Source organism: Balaenoptera acutorostrata, chromosome X, assembly GCF_949987535.1.
Source record: "Balaenoptera acutorostrata chromosome X, mBalAcu1.1, whole genome shotgun sequence".
Lineage (NCBI taxonomy): Eukaryota > Metazoa > Chordata > Mammalia > Artiodactyla > Balaenopteridae > Balaenoptera > Balaenoptera acutorostrata.
Genome location: NC_080085.1, coordinates 42053912 through 42067788, shown reverse-complemented (window position 1 = coordinate 42067788; position 13877 = coordinate 42053912). Strand labels below are relative to the sequence as shown.

At 50.7% G+C, this 13877-nt stretch overlaps 2 protein-coding genes across 3 annotated transcripts in view; one reads left to right on the top strand and one right to left on the bottom strand.

Annotated features, from left to right (window-relative positions):
- The window catches only part of SYN1 (synapsin I), a 46365-nt gene that overhangs the window by 24139 nt on the left and 8349 nt on the right, over window positions 1–13877 (top strand). The gene's annotated exons all lie outside the window — the stretch shown is intronic.
- Window positions 7665–11280, bottom strand: TIMP1 (TIMP metallopeptidase inhibitor 1). Its single transcript, XM_007180265.2, has 6 exons — window positions 11122–11280; window positions 10126–10254; window positions 9290–9369; window positions 8980–9106; window positions 8616–8740; window positions 7665–7940 (listed from the first exon to the last, which is right to left on the bottom strand). The coding sequence occupies exons 1-6, from the start codon at window positions 11261–11263 to the stop codon at window positions 7770–7772; spliced, it is 774 nt and encodes a 257-aa protein (XP_007180327.2). The 5' UTR covers window positions 11264–11280; the 3' UTR covers window positions 7665–7769.

The following is a 13877-nucleotide window of genomic DNA, read 5'->3' as shown; positions in this document are numbered from 1 at the left end:
ATCCATCTGAAGTTGATTTACTTTTTCTGTTTCTTTTTAGCATTCTTACAAACATCTTTATTACATGTTTTCTTTAACGCTTGCTTGTAACATGCATTACAGAGTGGTCATCACATCCATTCACTTACATTACGCTGTTCTCAATGTAGCAATCAAGTAGCACTCTTCTGAACATCTTTATTATATGTGTTCCTTGAAATTGATTTTCATATACAGTGTGACATAGATAAGGATCCAGTTTCATCTTTTCCCTTATAGGCAACACTTTTTTCCCCACTGATCTGGTATGCCACCTCCGTCATATCCTAAAATCCTATATATGTGTGGGGCAAGTTCAGGACTCTCTGTTCTACTCCATCGGTCACTTTCTCTATACCTGTTCCAGTGCAGTACTGTCTTAATAACTATATTTTCTCATTAGTTCCTGATATCTAGTAGGGCAGACGCACCTCCTGGCTGTCTGTAGCTGTGCAGAGGCTATTTTTGTCAAGGGACAGAAAGAACAGGACTTCAGAGGCCAGGAAGAAGACAAAGTTAATGGTGGGTAATGGTGGCGAGTGGTGGCAGAAGCATTAGACTTCCCACAGGCCAGCTTGCCTCCCCTATTTCCTCTTTTGTCCCCAACCCCACTGTGCAGCATGGAGGGGCAAAAGCTAGGCATGGATTTGTGGGAGCAGTCTTGCGCCACCCCGTACTTTGAAGCTGGAAGACACATATCAGGAGTCTGGCCCCCCTACCCCATCTACTCCCATCCAGTTTGGAGACCACCAGGAATCCTCAAGGATACTCATCTCAATGTGTCTAAATAGTCACCAGTCAGGGGTGGGGCACAGGGAAGATCTTGTGAAGCACAGTTTGACTTCTTTTCACCCCAACTTCCCTAGCCTGGTGATCTACTTACATCAACTTGGTCATGCAGACCTAGAGGGTGGGGTGCTATGGGCATAAGGACTTCCCTTCCCTTGCTACCTGCACTCCAGGTGATTTGTGGCTCAGCAAATATTTGCAGAGGGTTCATGATGTGACGGGTGGAGTCCAACACCAAGGTCTCTCCGGATCCAGTCCCCTCTCTGGGCCCAGGATTCATGGTCCCTGTGCTATGAGGAAAGAGAGGGTGCTTTGGGGTGAGAATCAACAGGGTCAGGGATGTGGGGATTGTGTGAAAAGAGAGAGAGCAGGAGTGAGGGAGCAATTGAAGTAAAGAGCGAGGGAGATATGTCAAGAGGGCGGGGGTTTCTTTTTCTTCCCTTTCTTTTTTTTAACTTATTATTTTTTTATTGAAGTATAGTTGACTTACAATATTATATTAGTTTCAGGTGTGCAACATAGTGATTCACAATTTTTATTGATTATACTCCATTTACAGTTATTATAAAATATTGGCTATATTCTCTGTGCTGTACAGTATATTCTTGTAGCTTATGGGGTTTTGTTTTGAAGGGCCAATTTCACTGAGGTATAACAAGTTCGGAAAAGGGGACATATCATAAGAGTACAGCTCATTGAATTTTCACAAAGTGAACACACTCCTGTCTTCTGCACCCAGATCAAGAAACACAACACAAACCAGACAGATCCCTAGCACAGTTAGAAGCTGGTGGTCTTTGGGAGGCTTGAGGGGGTGGTGGGGGAGGTTGATGGGCTTAGATTTGTTTGTGATGTTGAAGGAGGTGAAGCGTCCCCAGCCCACTGTGGTTGAATAGAAGTCTGGGTCCAAGGCCAGAGGCTGTTGTACAGGAAGATTCAATAGCAGATATCAGGTCACCGGGGAAGACAGCCAAGTTCATGGCTTCATGTTCTTCTTGCCAGTGCTCAGATAAACAGAGGTCCCTCCACGGACACTGTGCAAGGTTGAGACTCAGGTATGTGGCTTTGTGGGGGTGGCAGGGAGGCACCTGGGGGTGGTTGGGCAGGGCACTCCTCCACTCGCTTCTCCTCATAGCTTCTGCTCCTGGAAGAGAAGGGCCACAGACGCTAAGGATAGGCAGGGGAGCCAGGGACCCATGAAAGGGAATAGCAAACAACGAGGAAACAAAGAGGAGTGGGGAGCAGAGAGGAAAGAAGAGAGCAAGGAGAGGGCGCAGGAGCGGGGGGAGGGATAGAACACGGAGAAGGAGCAGGGGCAGGGGACCAGGAGAGGAAGTAGGGCCCAGCAAACAGGAACAGGGAGCAGAAAGAACAGGGCAGAGCTGGAGCTGTGGCTGCAGGCATACCTGAGGGGCACACTCAAGGCCCCGGGCATCCTTACCTGTAGATATTCAAGATACCTCCTGATATACTCCTACCCGAGCCCCTTCCAAGGCTACACAACTCAGTGCAAGTTCCCATCCCTCAAAGAGCCTAGAGGGGATGGATGCCATGTCCTGATGGTCAGTAAAGTGTGACCAGATGTCATTTGGCTGGGACAGATTGTGATCCCCAGGTAGTCAGCCCCAGAGATCCAGGACATTATGGGTCAGGGACAGAATTTGCTGTGGTTGGCTGAAATCAAGAGCACAGTATCCTGAGGTTGGGGGTATTTGGTAGAAGAATGCCCCAGGGAGGGGCACTTTGTTCCAGGGCTGGGACAGAGCCGGAAGTCTGAGGATGAGGAGTCCATGCAGGGTGGGGACAGGCTGGCTGACCTGAGATAAGGAATTCCTAGAAGAAAACTTCTCCCCGTGGATGTCACCACCACTGTTCTTGGTGGGTGTGTAGATAGATACAACCACATTGCTCTTTATATTTGGGTACTTTCATGACCCAGAGTTTCAGGACCCCTTTCAGGACGTTGATTGTCTGTGAGGGGGGAAAAGAGAGAGGGACACTGGGACTGAAGAGCATTTATGGGGTGAGGGGCTGGGTCTTAGTATTGCATCATTAGCTTTTGGATCTCAAAGACCCACCCTATTCCCTCAGTCAGAGCAAGGTAGGGGCTTGTATTTTGGTGGGGAGGTGGGTACAGGGAAGAGGTGAGCAGGGTGCCCTGGTTGCTTGAACTCATAATGCCTCATGGTCTCAGTGAGAAGACCCAGGAATTAAGCCACAAGGACTAAGGGTGGGAGAAATGTGTCAGGGAACCCCTTGGGGTTCAAACATTCAAGATTTTCCCTGTCCCCAAGACTCTTGGGAAAAAAAGGTTTGCAGAGCAACTACCATCCAGGTTCAACCACCTCAAGGGGCTTTATTCACCCTTCTGGAACCTCACTGTGAGTCCCTGCATCAGAGGCTTCTCTGAGGTCTACCCAGACTTACCCACGTCTGAGTTACAATAAACAGTATGAGGGCCAGCCCAAGGGTGGTCAGGGACAGAGCCAGGAGCAAAGCAGGGGCCAGCAGGAAGTCGGAACTCATGGCAAGGACCTGGAGACACAGTGGGGGTGGGGGGAGTCGAAGCATAACTTTTCCCTGGCCCAGCTCACCCCCAATCAGGAGAGGATTCAGGGAACATTTAATTAACACTACTACTTTCCAGGGGCCTGGGGTCAGGGGAGGCCCCCATGGTGTGGTGGGGGGAAAGGACACTGAGACTGGGCCTCTGGTACCAGTGGCCCCACCTCCATTCATCAGAGCTGTAACTCTCCACAGAGGTTCAGCAGGAGGCCCAAGCTCAGTGGTGGATAAATAGTCAACAACAGGGAGGTGCGGCCTGGGCATTCCTGCCCATTTGAACCCTCTGTTTTACTCTTATAAGAGATCATGTCTTTAGCCTTCTATTGGAGTGGGGATTGGTATTTGGGGCGTGTCTGGGGTTCTCACAGCTTCTCATGCAGACTTTCAACTAATCTCTTTTTTAAACTCCACCTTCACGCCTGCATCCAGAGAGAGCTTGTGCCCTAATCATTTCCTTTGGTGGGCGCTCTACAGTATAACTGGGGTTGGTCCTCAGATTTCACCACTACTGGCATAGGAAGTGTCCAAGGCTGGAGAGTGAGACGTAGGTGTCAGTATTGATAAAAAGGAAGGGTTGTTCGTATAGAAATCTACCTCTTCATCTGTCATTGGGGGGTGTGGAGAGATGTTTCAACATATAGGGTAATATATTGGGAGCTGTTCCAGCAGGGAGATTTTCCAACTAGAGATATCTAAGGATGGGGAAATGTCAATGGGGGAAGTCAATCAAGAGGGGCTATATGGATGGATGGGGTTTTATGAATGGAAAGATTTTAAAGTCGGCTTATCAATGAGGTAGATATCAATGGTGGGTATTTCTGAATAGGAAGATTGACAATGAGAGCATTTTGATGGGCATGTCTGAATGGGGAGATATGCCAGTAGAATACATGGGAAGATTTGTCAGTAGAGGTTGTCAGTGAGAATTATGTCATAGAAAGGTATTTATGAATAGAGAGATTTGTCAACTGAGTGGTCATAGGAGATATGCCAATGGATCGGGTAATTATGAAGAGAGATATTTGTCACTGGGGTCCATGAGTGGGTGATAGATTACTTCTGGGTATTTGTGAATGGGGATATTTGTCAATGCGGGGGGTCTTCAATGGAGATATGTCAATGGGATATTTAGGAATAAAGAGGGTAGGGAAGAGGTGAGCAGGGTGCCCTGGTTGCTTGAACTCATAATGCCTCATGGTCTCAGTGAGAAGACCAATGCGGGGGGTCTTCAATGGAGATATGTCAATGGGATATTTAGGAATAAAGAGGGTAGCTCAACAGAGGTATTTGTTAGTGGGGTGTTTGTGAAAGAGGTATTTGTACAGTGAAGAGAGGGGACTTTTCAAAGGAAAGATTTACCAAGGGCTTAGAGATTTGTCACCTGTAGTTTTGGCAACAGTAGAGATTTATAAATGTGGTGATTTGTCCACAGTGAGGACTTCATAGTGGGGAATGTTATCACTGGGGAGAGGGGTTGTCCTCAGAAGTCTTTTTAAATGTTGGTATTTTTAAGTGGGGTGATTTGCACATTGGGAAGCAGTGTAAAAGTATCATAGTAATAAGAAAAAACAAATGAGCATATTAAATATTTGTAACATCTGTGGGGGAGATTATCAGGATCACGAGTTAAACTAAGGTTTCCAGGGTGCATTCAGTTATTACTACTGATATTATACATTATTTCCAATATTGTAAATTATCATTCCTGACATTAAATGTGATTTTCAATATTGTAAATAATCATTAGTGAGAAGAATGATCACTACTAAAGTTATACATTAAATTACATTTATCTTACTACTACTAACCAATACTTGTAAGTGCTATGTGCCTAACACAGTTCCAGGCACTTTACATGTAAAGTTACATTGTCCCTAGGAGTTAGGCATTTGTTTTATACCAATTTTACAGATGTGGAAACTGAGGCATAAAGAGGTAATGTGATTTCCCCAAGGTCTCAGAGCTAGTACATGGAAGGGGCAGGATTTGACTGCAAATGACCTGGCTCTAGTGTTTAGGCTCTTAACCACTACACTACACTGCCAGTCTAGAAATTAATATCACTGTTAGTAATCTTACACAGGAAGTTATTGTTATGAGAGTTTCATGTGTTTTGACCCCCCCCAAATACCCAATGAACGAATGCACCCATAAATCATCCTCCAACCCTAGCACAGACCTCGGAAGGATTCTGGGTAGGGAGTGTGAGACCCATTTTTCAGGGAGAAGTACTGAGGCTCGGGTGAGGGAAGGGCCAGCCCCCAGGCTACCCATGGAGCTGGACCCCATGCTGCACACCTCACAGGACTGCTACCCCCTCGTGCTTTCTCTCAGCCATCAGAGATGCTCTTCCAAGCAGAGATTGACACACAGACACATGGAATGTGGGGGTGAGGGGTAACTCACTTCACTCACTGTAGTGGATTTTCTAGGAGAGTGATGAGGGATGTAGTGACCCCAGGACTACAAATCTCCTGCCAGGAGCTCCTGCCGGGGTCTGGGGGAGGTGGCCTTGTATGTTGTTCTAAATTCTGTGAAGTGGGCTGCTGTTGGGCCTGGCGGTCAGCCCCGTGAAGCGTTGAGTCCTGATCCAGGGCACTACCTGCAGGTGGACAGGTCGGCAGGAGAACCGTCTCCACACCAGGCTCCATCCTTCTTATGCCACTTTCTCCTTCACCTTCCTCCCAGGGGTTAAAATAGCAGAGCGCTCAGGGAAGAAGCCCTGGCATCAGGGAACAGTGTAAGAGTACAGGGTATGGTGAACTGTCAGGAGCTGCCAGACTCTTGCAGGCAGTTGAGCCAATAGCGACAAGGCCACCAGGGCCCAGGTCCTTCCCTTACACTTGTACCCATCAGCGGAAGCTGCCATTTGCCCCTTTCGGTGGACAGGGTTCAGATCCTCCCAGGGCATATCAACATGTAGATACTGACATAGAAATTGTTGCTGGACGTATCTGCACAAGCAGCCACTGGGTGCTCAAAATCCACACATCCCTGGGACATACCTTAGACCCTGGCAGAACCTTCCAGGAGTGCAAAAGGACAGGGACCACAGAGGATCCAGGGGGCCACGCTTGGTGACCCAGAATGTCCTGGAGGAGACCTGGGTTCTTATTGGTAGCACCAGTAGGTAGTCTGATGGGAGGGAATTTGGGGGTCTTTTCCTTCAACAAAGATCTCTGTAAAGAGGATTCAGGTCAACAGGACACTTGAGTGTTCCACTGAATGTTTGCACCAATCTGAAAGCCCAGTTCCCACTTCAGTCAGGACCTTTGGAGTGTAAGGGGTAGGCACCAGGGACTGGGAAGAGCCCAGAGGGGCCTGGGCCCGGCTGTGTGAGCAGGAAGGCCTGAGGAAGGGAGTGTTTGGAGGGTCTCTGACTCAGATTTCATGGGGGAAGATGAAGCAGAAAGGTGAGGCTCGAGTCTAGAGGCCTCAGTTTTGGTGAAGGGACAGCTGTGTAGGGGAAGGGGGGGCGGTGCTAACGTGCCTGGTTGGTCCTGATTTTGAACACTACATGTACTTCACTGCGTCAGAGTTGGTCAAAGGAGTGAGGGGAGGAGAAATAGGGAAGAGGGGAGAAGGGCAGAGCTTGGGCATTTCCAGATCACACCTTCTCCCCATCTCTCCTTTTCTCCAAACGAACACTTCCAAGGAATCTCCCACAGGCTGTGGGTGGGAGACCAGGGCTACCCTTTCTTCCAGAGTCCCTGGCTCGGTTATGTTGATGGGGGGCCTCTGGGCCCCCTGGGAGTCTCCTCTTTCACTCAAGTCAGACTCACAGTACAAAACCTAAGGGTGGGGACAGTAACACCCACAGGTTTGGATGGGGTAAAATATCCTCCCTGAATGACATCAGGACCACACCCGAGGCAAGGAGGAGAGCCATTTACTGATTGATAGGGCATTTGTCAATGAGCTGGTCAACTGGAGGGATTTGTGAATAGCGGAATCTGCCAGTGAGGTAGTGATTTGGCAGCAGTGGGATAATTTATGAACTAGAAAGCTCAATGCAAATAGGAATTACAAATTAGTCTGGTAAAATGCTTTTAAGCGTTGAGTAGAGAGATTATCCAATAAGCCGTGGTTGATAAGGCAGGTTAAATTACCATTACTGATGTTGCAGGCGCCAGCACTAATGCCAATGTAGAGAATTATTACCAATACCTCAAATTTTATGTAAAATATAAAAAGCATTTGACACCCCTCACCCCCTCAGCATTGGTCCCAGGATGCTCGCACCAGGTCGTCTGACATAGGTTTGTTCCCAGACACTACACAGGGACACTGCCTGCTGAGTGGTAGTTCTTTATTTCATTGTCTTGGAGAAAGACAGGCAGGAGTGGAAATGGGGGTGAACACTGTGCAGGCTTCAGCTTCCGCTGAAGGGGTAGGATTCAGGCCATCCGGGGCCGCAAGGACTGCCAGGTGCACATCCCTGGCTCCCGGGGCAGGCAGGCAAGGTGGCGGCTCTGGAAGCCCTTGTCAGAGCCCGTGAGGAGCTGGTCCGTCCACAAGCAATGAGTGTCACTCTGCAGTTTGCAGGGGATGGATGAACAGGGGAACACCTGGAGGAGGGGAGGGAGACACATCTCTGAGGGCTTCTCCTCCTGCGCCTACCTCCCCTCCGGAGGAGAACTTTCTGCTCCTCAGCTTTTAATTTGGAGCTGCTGGGGAGACCTGTTGTCACCCCACCTGGGTACAGACTCAAGAACACTCCCTCCCATCGTGGGGAACAGTCATTGGGCTTGAGGAGGTGACAGCAGTCCAGGGAAAGGATCAGCTTCCCGGAATGGTGGTGGGGGAACAGTCAGGCAGGTCTCCTGGGGACCTGTCCCACTGGATAGGGAACAGCTGGCAGTAGCAGGGAACAACCGGTGGGCACGAAACTTAAGCATAAGGAGATGTGGGGCTCAGAGATAGTCACTGGAGTCAGAGGACATTCAGGGCCATCAGGGAGCAGTCTTGGAACAGTCAGAGTGGCCGAGCAGTCACAAGGGGGAGTCAGAGGGACAGGAAGCAGCCAGAAAGTCCAGGAAACAGCGAATTCCCAGGAACAAGCAGAATGTCCAAGGGAACAGTCTCAGATTTGAGGGAACAGCAGGAGAGATCAGGGACATCCCTAGGGTTTGGGAAGCAGCCATAGGGACAAGGAATAGTCAGAGGGAACCAAAAACGAGCCATGGTTTGGGGAAGAGCCCAAGGACTGCTCTCCAGGTGGCGGGCAAGGTCCAGGCACTCACTGTGCATTCCTCACAGCCAGCAGCATAGGTCTTGGTGAAGCCCCGGCGCTGAGCGGAGCTCAGACTGTTCCAAGGAGCCACGAAACTGCAGGTGGTGATGTACAGGTTCCCGTTCGACAGTTGTCCTGCGGGGGGGGGCAACAGGCAGATTCTGATTGGCTGGGCCAGGGACAGAGTGGTGCCAGATTGGTTTCCCAGGACCACAGACCCCGCTGGGCAAAGCCCCAGCCTTCTGATAGGCTGGAATTGGGGCGGTCCCCATTTCAACTGGGACCATTCCCACAGAGCCTCTCCTCCCTCCCTTGCAGTTGCCAGGCAGCAGCGGAGGGGTGTCGTGGCACAGGGCGATGGGGCGGGGCCTCACCAGCTATGAGAAACTCCTCACTGCGGTTCTGGGACCTGTGGAAGTATCCGCAGACGCTCTCCATGGCGGCGGTGTAGATGAACCGGATGTCAGAGGCATCCCCCAAGGCATTGAACCCTTTGAACATCTGTCAATGGATGAGGGGAAGAATCTTTTACTGACATAATCCTCCCACTCCACATTCTTCCCTGAAGTCGTATAGCACTCTGATATCACAGCTAATTTCCTCGCCAAACCGGTGGCCAAAGGCTTTTATTTTGACAGGGAGGAAGATTTTAGGAACTGCCGGGGGAAGGGGCAGGAGGGATACCTTGGTCATCTTGATCTCGTAACGCTGGTATAAGGAAGTCCGATTGACTTCTGCAGTCCCCACAAATTTGGCCCTGATGACTACAGAAGAGGGGAAAAAAACGAGTCAAAGGGACTGCATGAGCCAATAAAAATAATCACAATAATAATACTAGCAAAGCACATACTTAAATAGGGATTGCTGGATGCCAGACAGCACCCTAGCGATTTATACATTGGTTAATTGCTTCACCTGTATGTTGGTGCCTACTCTTAGCCAAGCACTGCTTCAAGCCTCTTTCACATATTCATCATGTGTTCGTTCACTCAACAAATATTTTGCAGCGCCTGCTCTGTGCCAGGCACTGTTCTTGGTGTCAGGGACATAACAGTGAACAAAACACAGAAATCCGTTCCTTGTGGAGCTCACATTCTAGCCAGGAGAAGAGAGACTAAACACAAGCAAAATAATTAAGTATATAGGAAGTTAGACGGTATTAAGTGTGATGGGGAACTTCAGAGCTGGGTGAGGGGGATCAGGAGTAGTAGGGGACAGGGGTTCAAGTTTTGAACAGGGTGGTCAGGGAAGGCCACCCTGAGAAGGTGACATTTAAGGCAGCCACCCATGTGGATACCTGGGGGGATGGGTATACCAGGCAGAGGAAGTAGACAGTACAAAGGCCCTGAGGTGGGATTGGGCCTTGAGTAATCACGGAAGTGTGAGGATGGCAGAGCGGCTAAAGCAGAGTCAGTGTGGGGCTGAGTGGAATTGTTCTAGAGGTAGGCACCATCGTGAACCCCACTGGACTGAGAGGGAAACCGAAGCCCAGAGTGTGTGGGCAGGGTGGATACACTCACCGAGGTCGGAGCTGCAGAAGGCCGTCTGTGGGTGGGGTGGGACGCAGGTACAGGCTCGGCTGGGGGCTGTCAGCCACAGCAGCAACAGGATGCCAGAGGCCAGGGGTGCAAAGGGGGCCATGGTGCGTTCTGTGGGGGTGGGGAGGAGGGTTCAGAGGGCCCCCAGCTCAGCCGATCCATGTACCTGGGCAGGCCTCCCACCCCATTCTACCCCCTACACACACCGGGTTGGGGAGTTTGGGGATTTTAAGGGGCTTGGGGATTTGAGAGCCCAGGGGAGTTTAGGGGGGTAGGGAGTCAGGAGGGTTTAGGAGTTGTGGAGTTTGAGGGATTTAGGGGACTAGGTGAGTGGGGGAGTTATGGGGCTGTAGCGTTTGGGGAATAAGGGGGCTGGGGAGTTTGAGAATTTAAGAGTGTTGAAGAAGTCGGAAGGTTGAGGAGTTGGGGCTGAGGAATTTGGGCTTTGGGGAGCTGGAGGAGTTTTTGGGGAGGTTGGGAGTTTGGGGGTTGCGCATATTGAGAGGTGGAGGAGGTGGGGGAGTTGAGGGAAGTTGAGGAATTTGGAGGAGGTTGGGGATTTAGGGAGTTGAGGGAGTTTGGGGGCTTAAGGGGGTGGGAGTGCCTGAGGGATTTGGGTTCAGAGGAAGCTTTGAGTTTAGGGATTTGGGAGGCTGGGGATTGGGAGGCTGGGGGAGTTTAGGGAGCATCAGGGGTTTGGGTTGCTGGGGGACAGGGAGGGAATTTAGAGGAGTTGGCAGCTTGGGAGGCATCTGACATTAAGGGCTCATGGCTTTCGGGGAGCTGAGGATGGATGCCAGGGGTTCAAAGGAATTTGGAGTGTCGAGATTGGGGGAGCAGTTCCAGCACCCCACCCTCTTCCCCTGGACCAGCCTAGGCTCCCGGTACCCGCTGGCCAGGCTGAGCAGCCGAGTATCATCAGGCAGGAAAGCTCCAGCCCAGTTCCAGGCCCTGCGGGCCGCCCAAGCCCCTACCTACCTCTAGTGTAGCCTCTCTGGGCGCTGGGTCTTCGGCGATGGCGGCAGGGCTGGAGCAGCGGAGGATAAATATCCAAGCGAGGGGCGGGGTGGCAGCTGGTAGGAAACCACAGGCCTCCAGGCTTCCTGGATGCATTACTCATCCGCCCACCATCCGTGGAGGCCAAGGGGCGGGCCCTGGGCTGCCGAAAAGGAGATGCACCCTCCTCCTCTCCCTCCCCCTGAGCCTCGCCCTGACCACCCCCCTCCCCCATCTCCACGTCAGGCACCAGTCCCTCCAGGCGGTCTCATGGAGGGCTTACAGGCAGGATTCCACCCAGTGCAATTCCCTAAAGTCTCCAAAATCTATCCGATCACCCACATCCCCGAAAATCCCCATGGCTAAAGCCCAAATTAGTTCATTCCTTCAATAAGCATTTCTTGTGTACCTACTGTTTTGGGAGGGGGCGGTGAGCGGCAGAGAGCAAACAAGTAGAAGCAGTGGAGGGAGGTAGGGCAGGTGAATGGAGGAAGGATACAAGGTGGGGAAACTGAGGCACGGAGAGGTTAAGTGATTTATCCAAGGTCACAGTTAATAAGTGGCAGAACTGGGATTGGAACTCAGGTGACCTGGATGGAGCCAGAGCCTGGGTCTTAACCCTTCTCAAAAAAAAAAAAACACAGGCAAATAGTCAGCATTTATATAGCACCAACTGTGTACCGGGCGGCACTCGGCATAATTTATTTCACTTAAAGCTTACGATAAGCCTCTGAGGTGGTTATCGGTATTATTCCCATTTCCCAGACAGGCATAAAGGAATTGAAGAACTTTCCCAGGACCACAGGGCATGGCTGGGATTTGAACCTAGGCTAACTGGCACCAGGATCTTAACCCACGCTGGGCACAGTCCTGGCAAGCGGGGAGGTCGCTGGTGAATGAATGAGCATTGGGGTGGGGGGAGTTGAATGGTGGTGAAAGAGGCCAGTGAGTCAGTAGAAAACTGATCCCCTCCCATCCTGCCCTGCCCCTTCCCCACCAACCCTCCCACGCCCCTGGTGGGGATCGGCGTGAGGCAATCTCTGTCCACCAGCTTCCAGATGCTGCCTGAATCTTCCCTGGCGTCCTGGGAAAGGGCTCTGAGGGCCGATTAACATCCTCGGTTAGGTCAGGGAGGACAGGCCAATAATAATAATGATGATGGTAGTGATGATAGGAGCCACTTATGGAGCGCTTACTGTGTACTGTGCCCTGAAGCCTTTGTGTAGTTCTCTCATCCAATCCCCATCACCCCCTTGCTAATTAAGCTTGATTAACTCAGAGTGGCTAGCACAACCATCACCACCAACACTACCACCAAAACAGAAACTACCACCAGCACTACGAAGTGCTTACTATTACTATGTATCAAACACGGCTCTAAAATCTTTGGAAGTACTTTATCTGTCAGTCAATCCCAATTACCTCCTTGTTAATTAATATTGGCTAACCTAGGGATATTAAACCAATAATAATAATAGTGCCCAACACCTTTTGAGGATGGAGGCTTCCTGTGTGCCAGATACTGTGCTAAGCATTTTGCCCGAAATAACTAATGTGTTCCTCACAACATCTGTGAGTTAGAGACTGTTCGTGTTCTCATTATACCAATGAGGAAAATGAGATACACAAAGGGGTCAAGTGATCTGCCCAGGAAGGAGAGTGAAGAAATGACTCTGTTGGGGGGGTGGGCAGGACCAGATAAGAGGGAAGAGAAGTAAACCAGGAATTTGGAGGAGCTGACTGTGAAAGTGGGAAATGAGAGTGAATGAGATGGGGGGGCTAAGTCGGTGGTGGAGGCGAAGGGAGAAGTGAGGGCAGGGGAAGTCCTGCTGCAGCATCATGACTTTGAAACCTGAGTCAGCACAGAGTTTTGCCCACTGTCTACATGTGAGGGGTTGTGTGGACCCGGGTTATCGTGCAGGTTTTGAAACTGGTGGGGTTTCATGGACGGGTGTCTGGCTGTATGGCCACCTGGCGAGCTGGATGGGTGTGGGGGGCGTGGGGTCCAGCTGGGTGTGCACAGCAGACACCTGGCAGTCCCCACACACACCGACTGCTTGGGCCTGATTGTACCCTTTATACAGATCAGGAAACTGAGGACCAGAGAGGGTTAAGTGACCTGCCTGGGGTTGAACATGGCCTTAGGAAGAGGAGAGGCCAAGATTCAAACCTAGGGTTGGCCAGGGGATCCCAGTGTTCAGAGCTCCCTGCATGCACACATGTGTGGGCACACGCATACACATATACACAGTGTTGTGTTCAGGCTCAGGTCCAGAGAAAACAAGGAAGGTTTATGAAAAGAGCCTAAAAACCTCGGGGCGGGGGGCGGTGTGCGTGTGTGCTTGCACACAGTTTCCTGCTGCGTCTCTGCCTCTGAGAGTTGCCTGTGTGCCTTTAGGTGGTGTGTGCCCCTCTGTGGTGTGTGTGTGTACTTGAGTGTACCTGAGCCCAGTATGGTTTTTTTGTTGGTGGTTTTTTTTTTTTTTTTTTAAATTATTTATTTATTTATTTATTTATTTTTGGCTGTGTTGGGTCTTCGTTTCTGTGCGTGGGCTTTCTCAAGTTGTGGCAAGTGGGGGCCACTCTTCATCGCGGTGCGCGGGCCTCTCACTGTCGCGGCCTCTCTTGTTGAGGAGCACAAGCTCCAGACGCGCGGGCTCAGTAGTTGTGGCTCACGGGCCTAGTTGCTCCGTGGCATGTGGGATCTTCCCAGACCAGGGCTCGAACCCGTGTCCCCT

Excerpts from the sequence above, each read along its gene's own strand:
- TIMP1 (XM_007180265.2), bottom strand. The coding sequence starts at position 11,263 with ATGAGTAATGCATCCAGGAAGCCTGGAGGCCTGTGGTTTCCTACCAGC. Across the intron at positions 10,255-11,121 it reads CCAGAGAGGCTACACTAGAG|AACGCACCATGGCCCCCTTT; the intron begins GTAGGTAGGGGC and ends CCACCCCCACAG. Across the intron at positions 7,941-8,615 it reads CTGGCTGTGAGGAATGCACA|GTGTTCCCCTGTTCATCCAT; the intron begins GTGAGTGCCTGG and ends CCCCTCCTCCAG.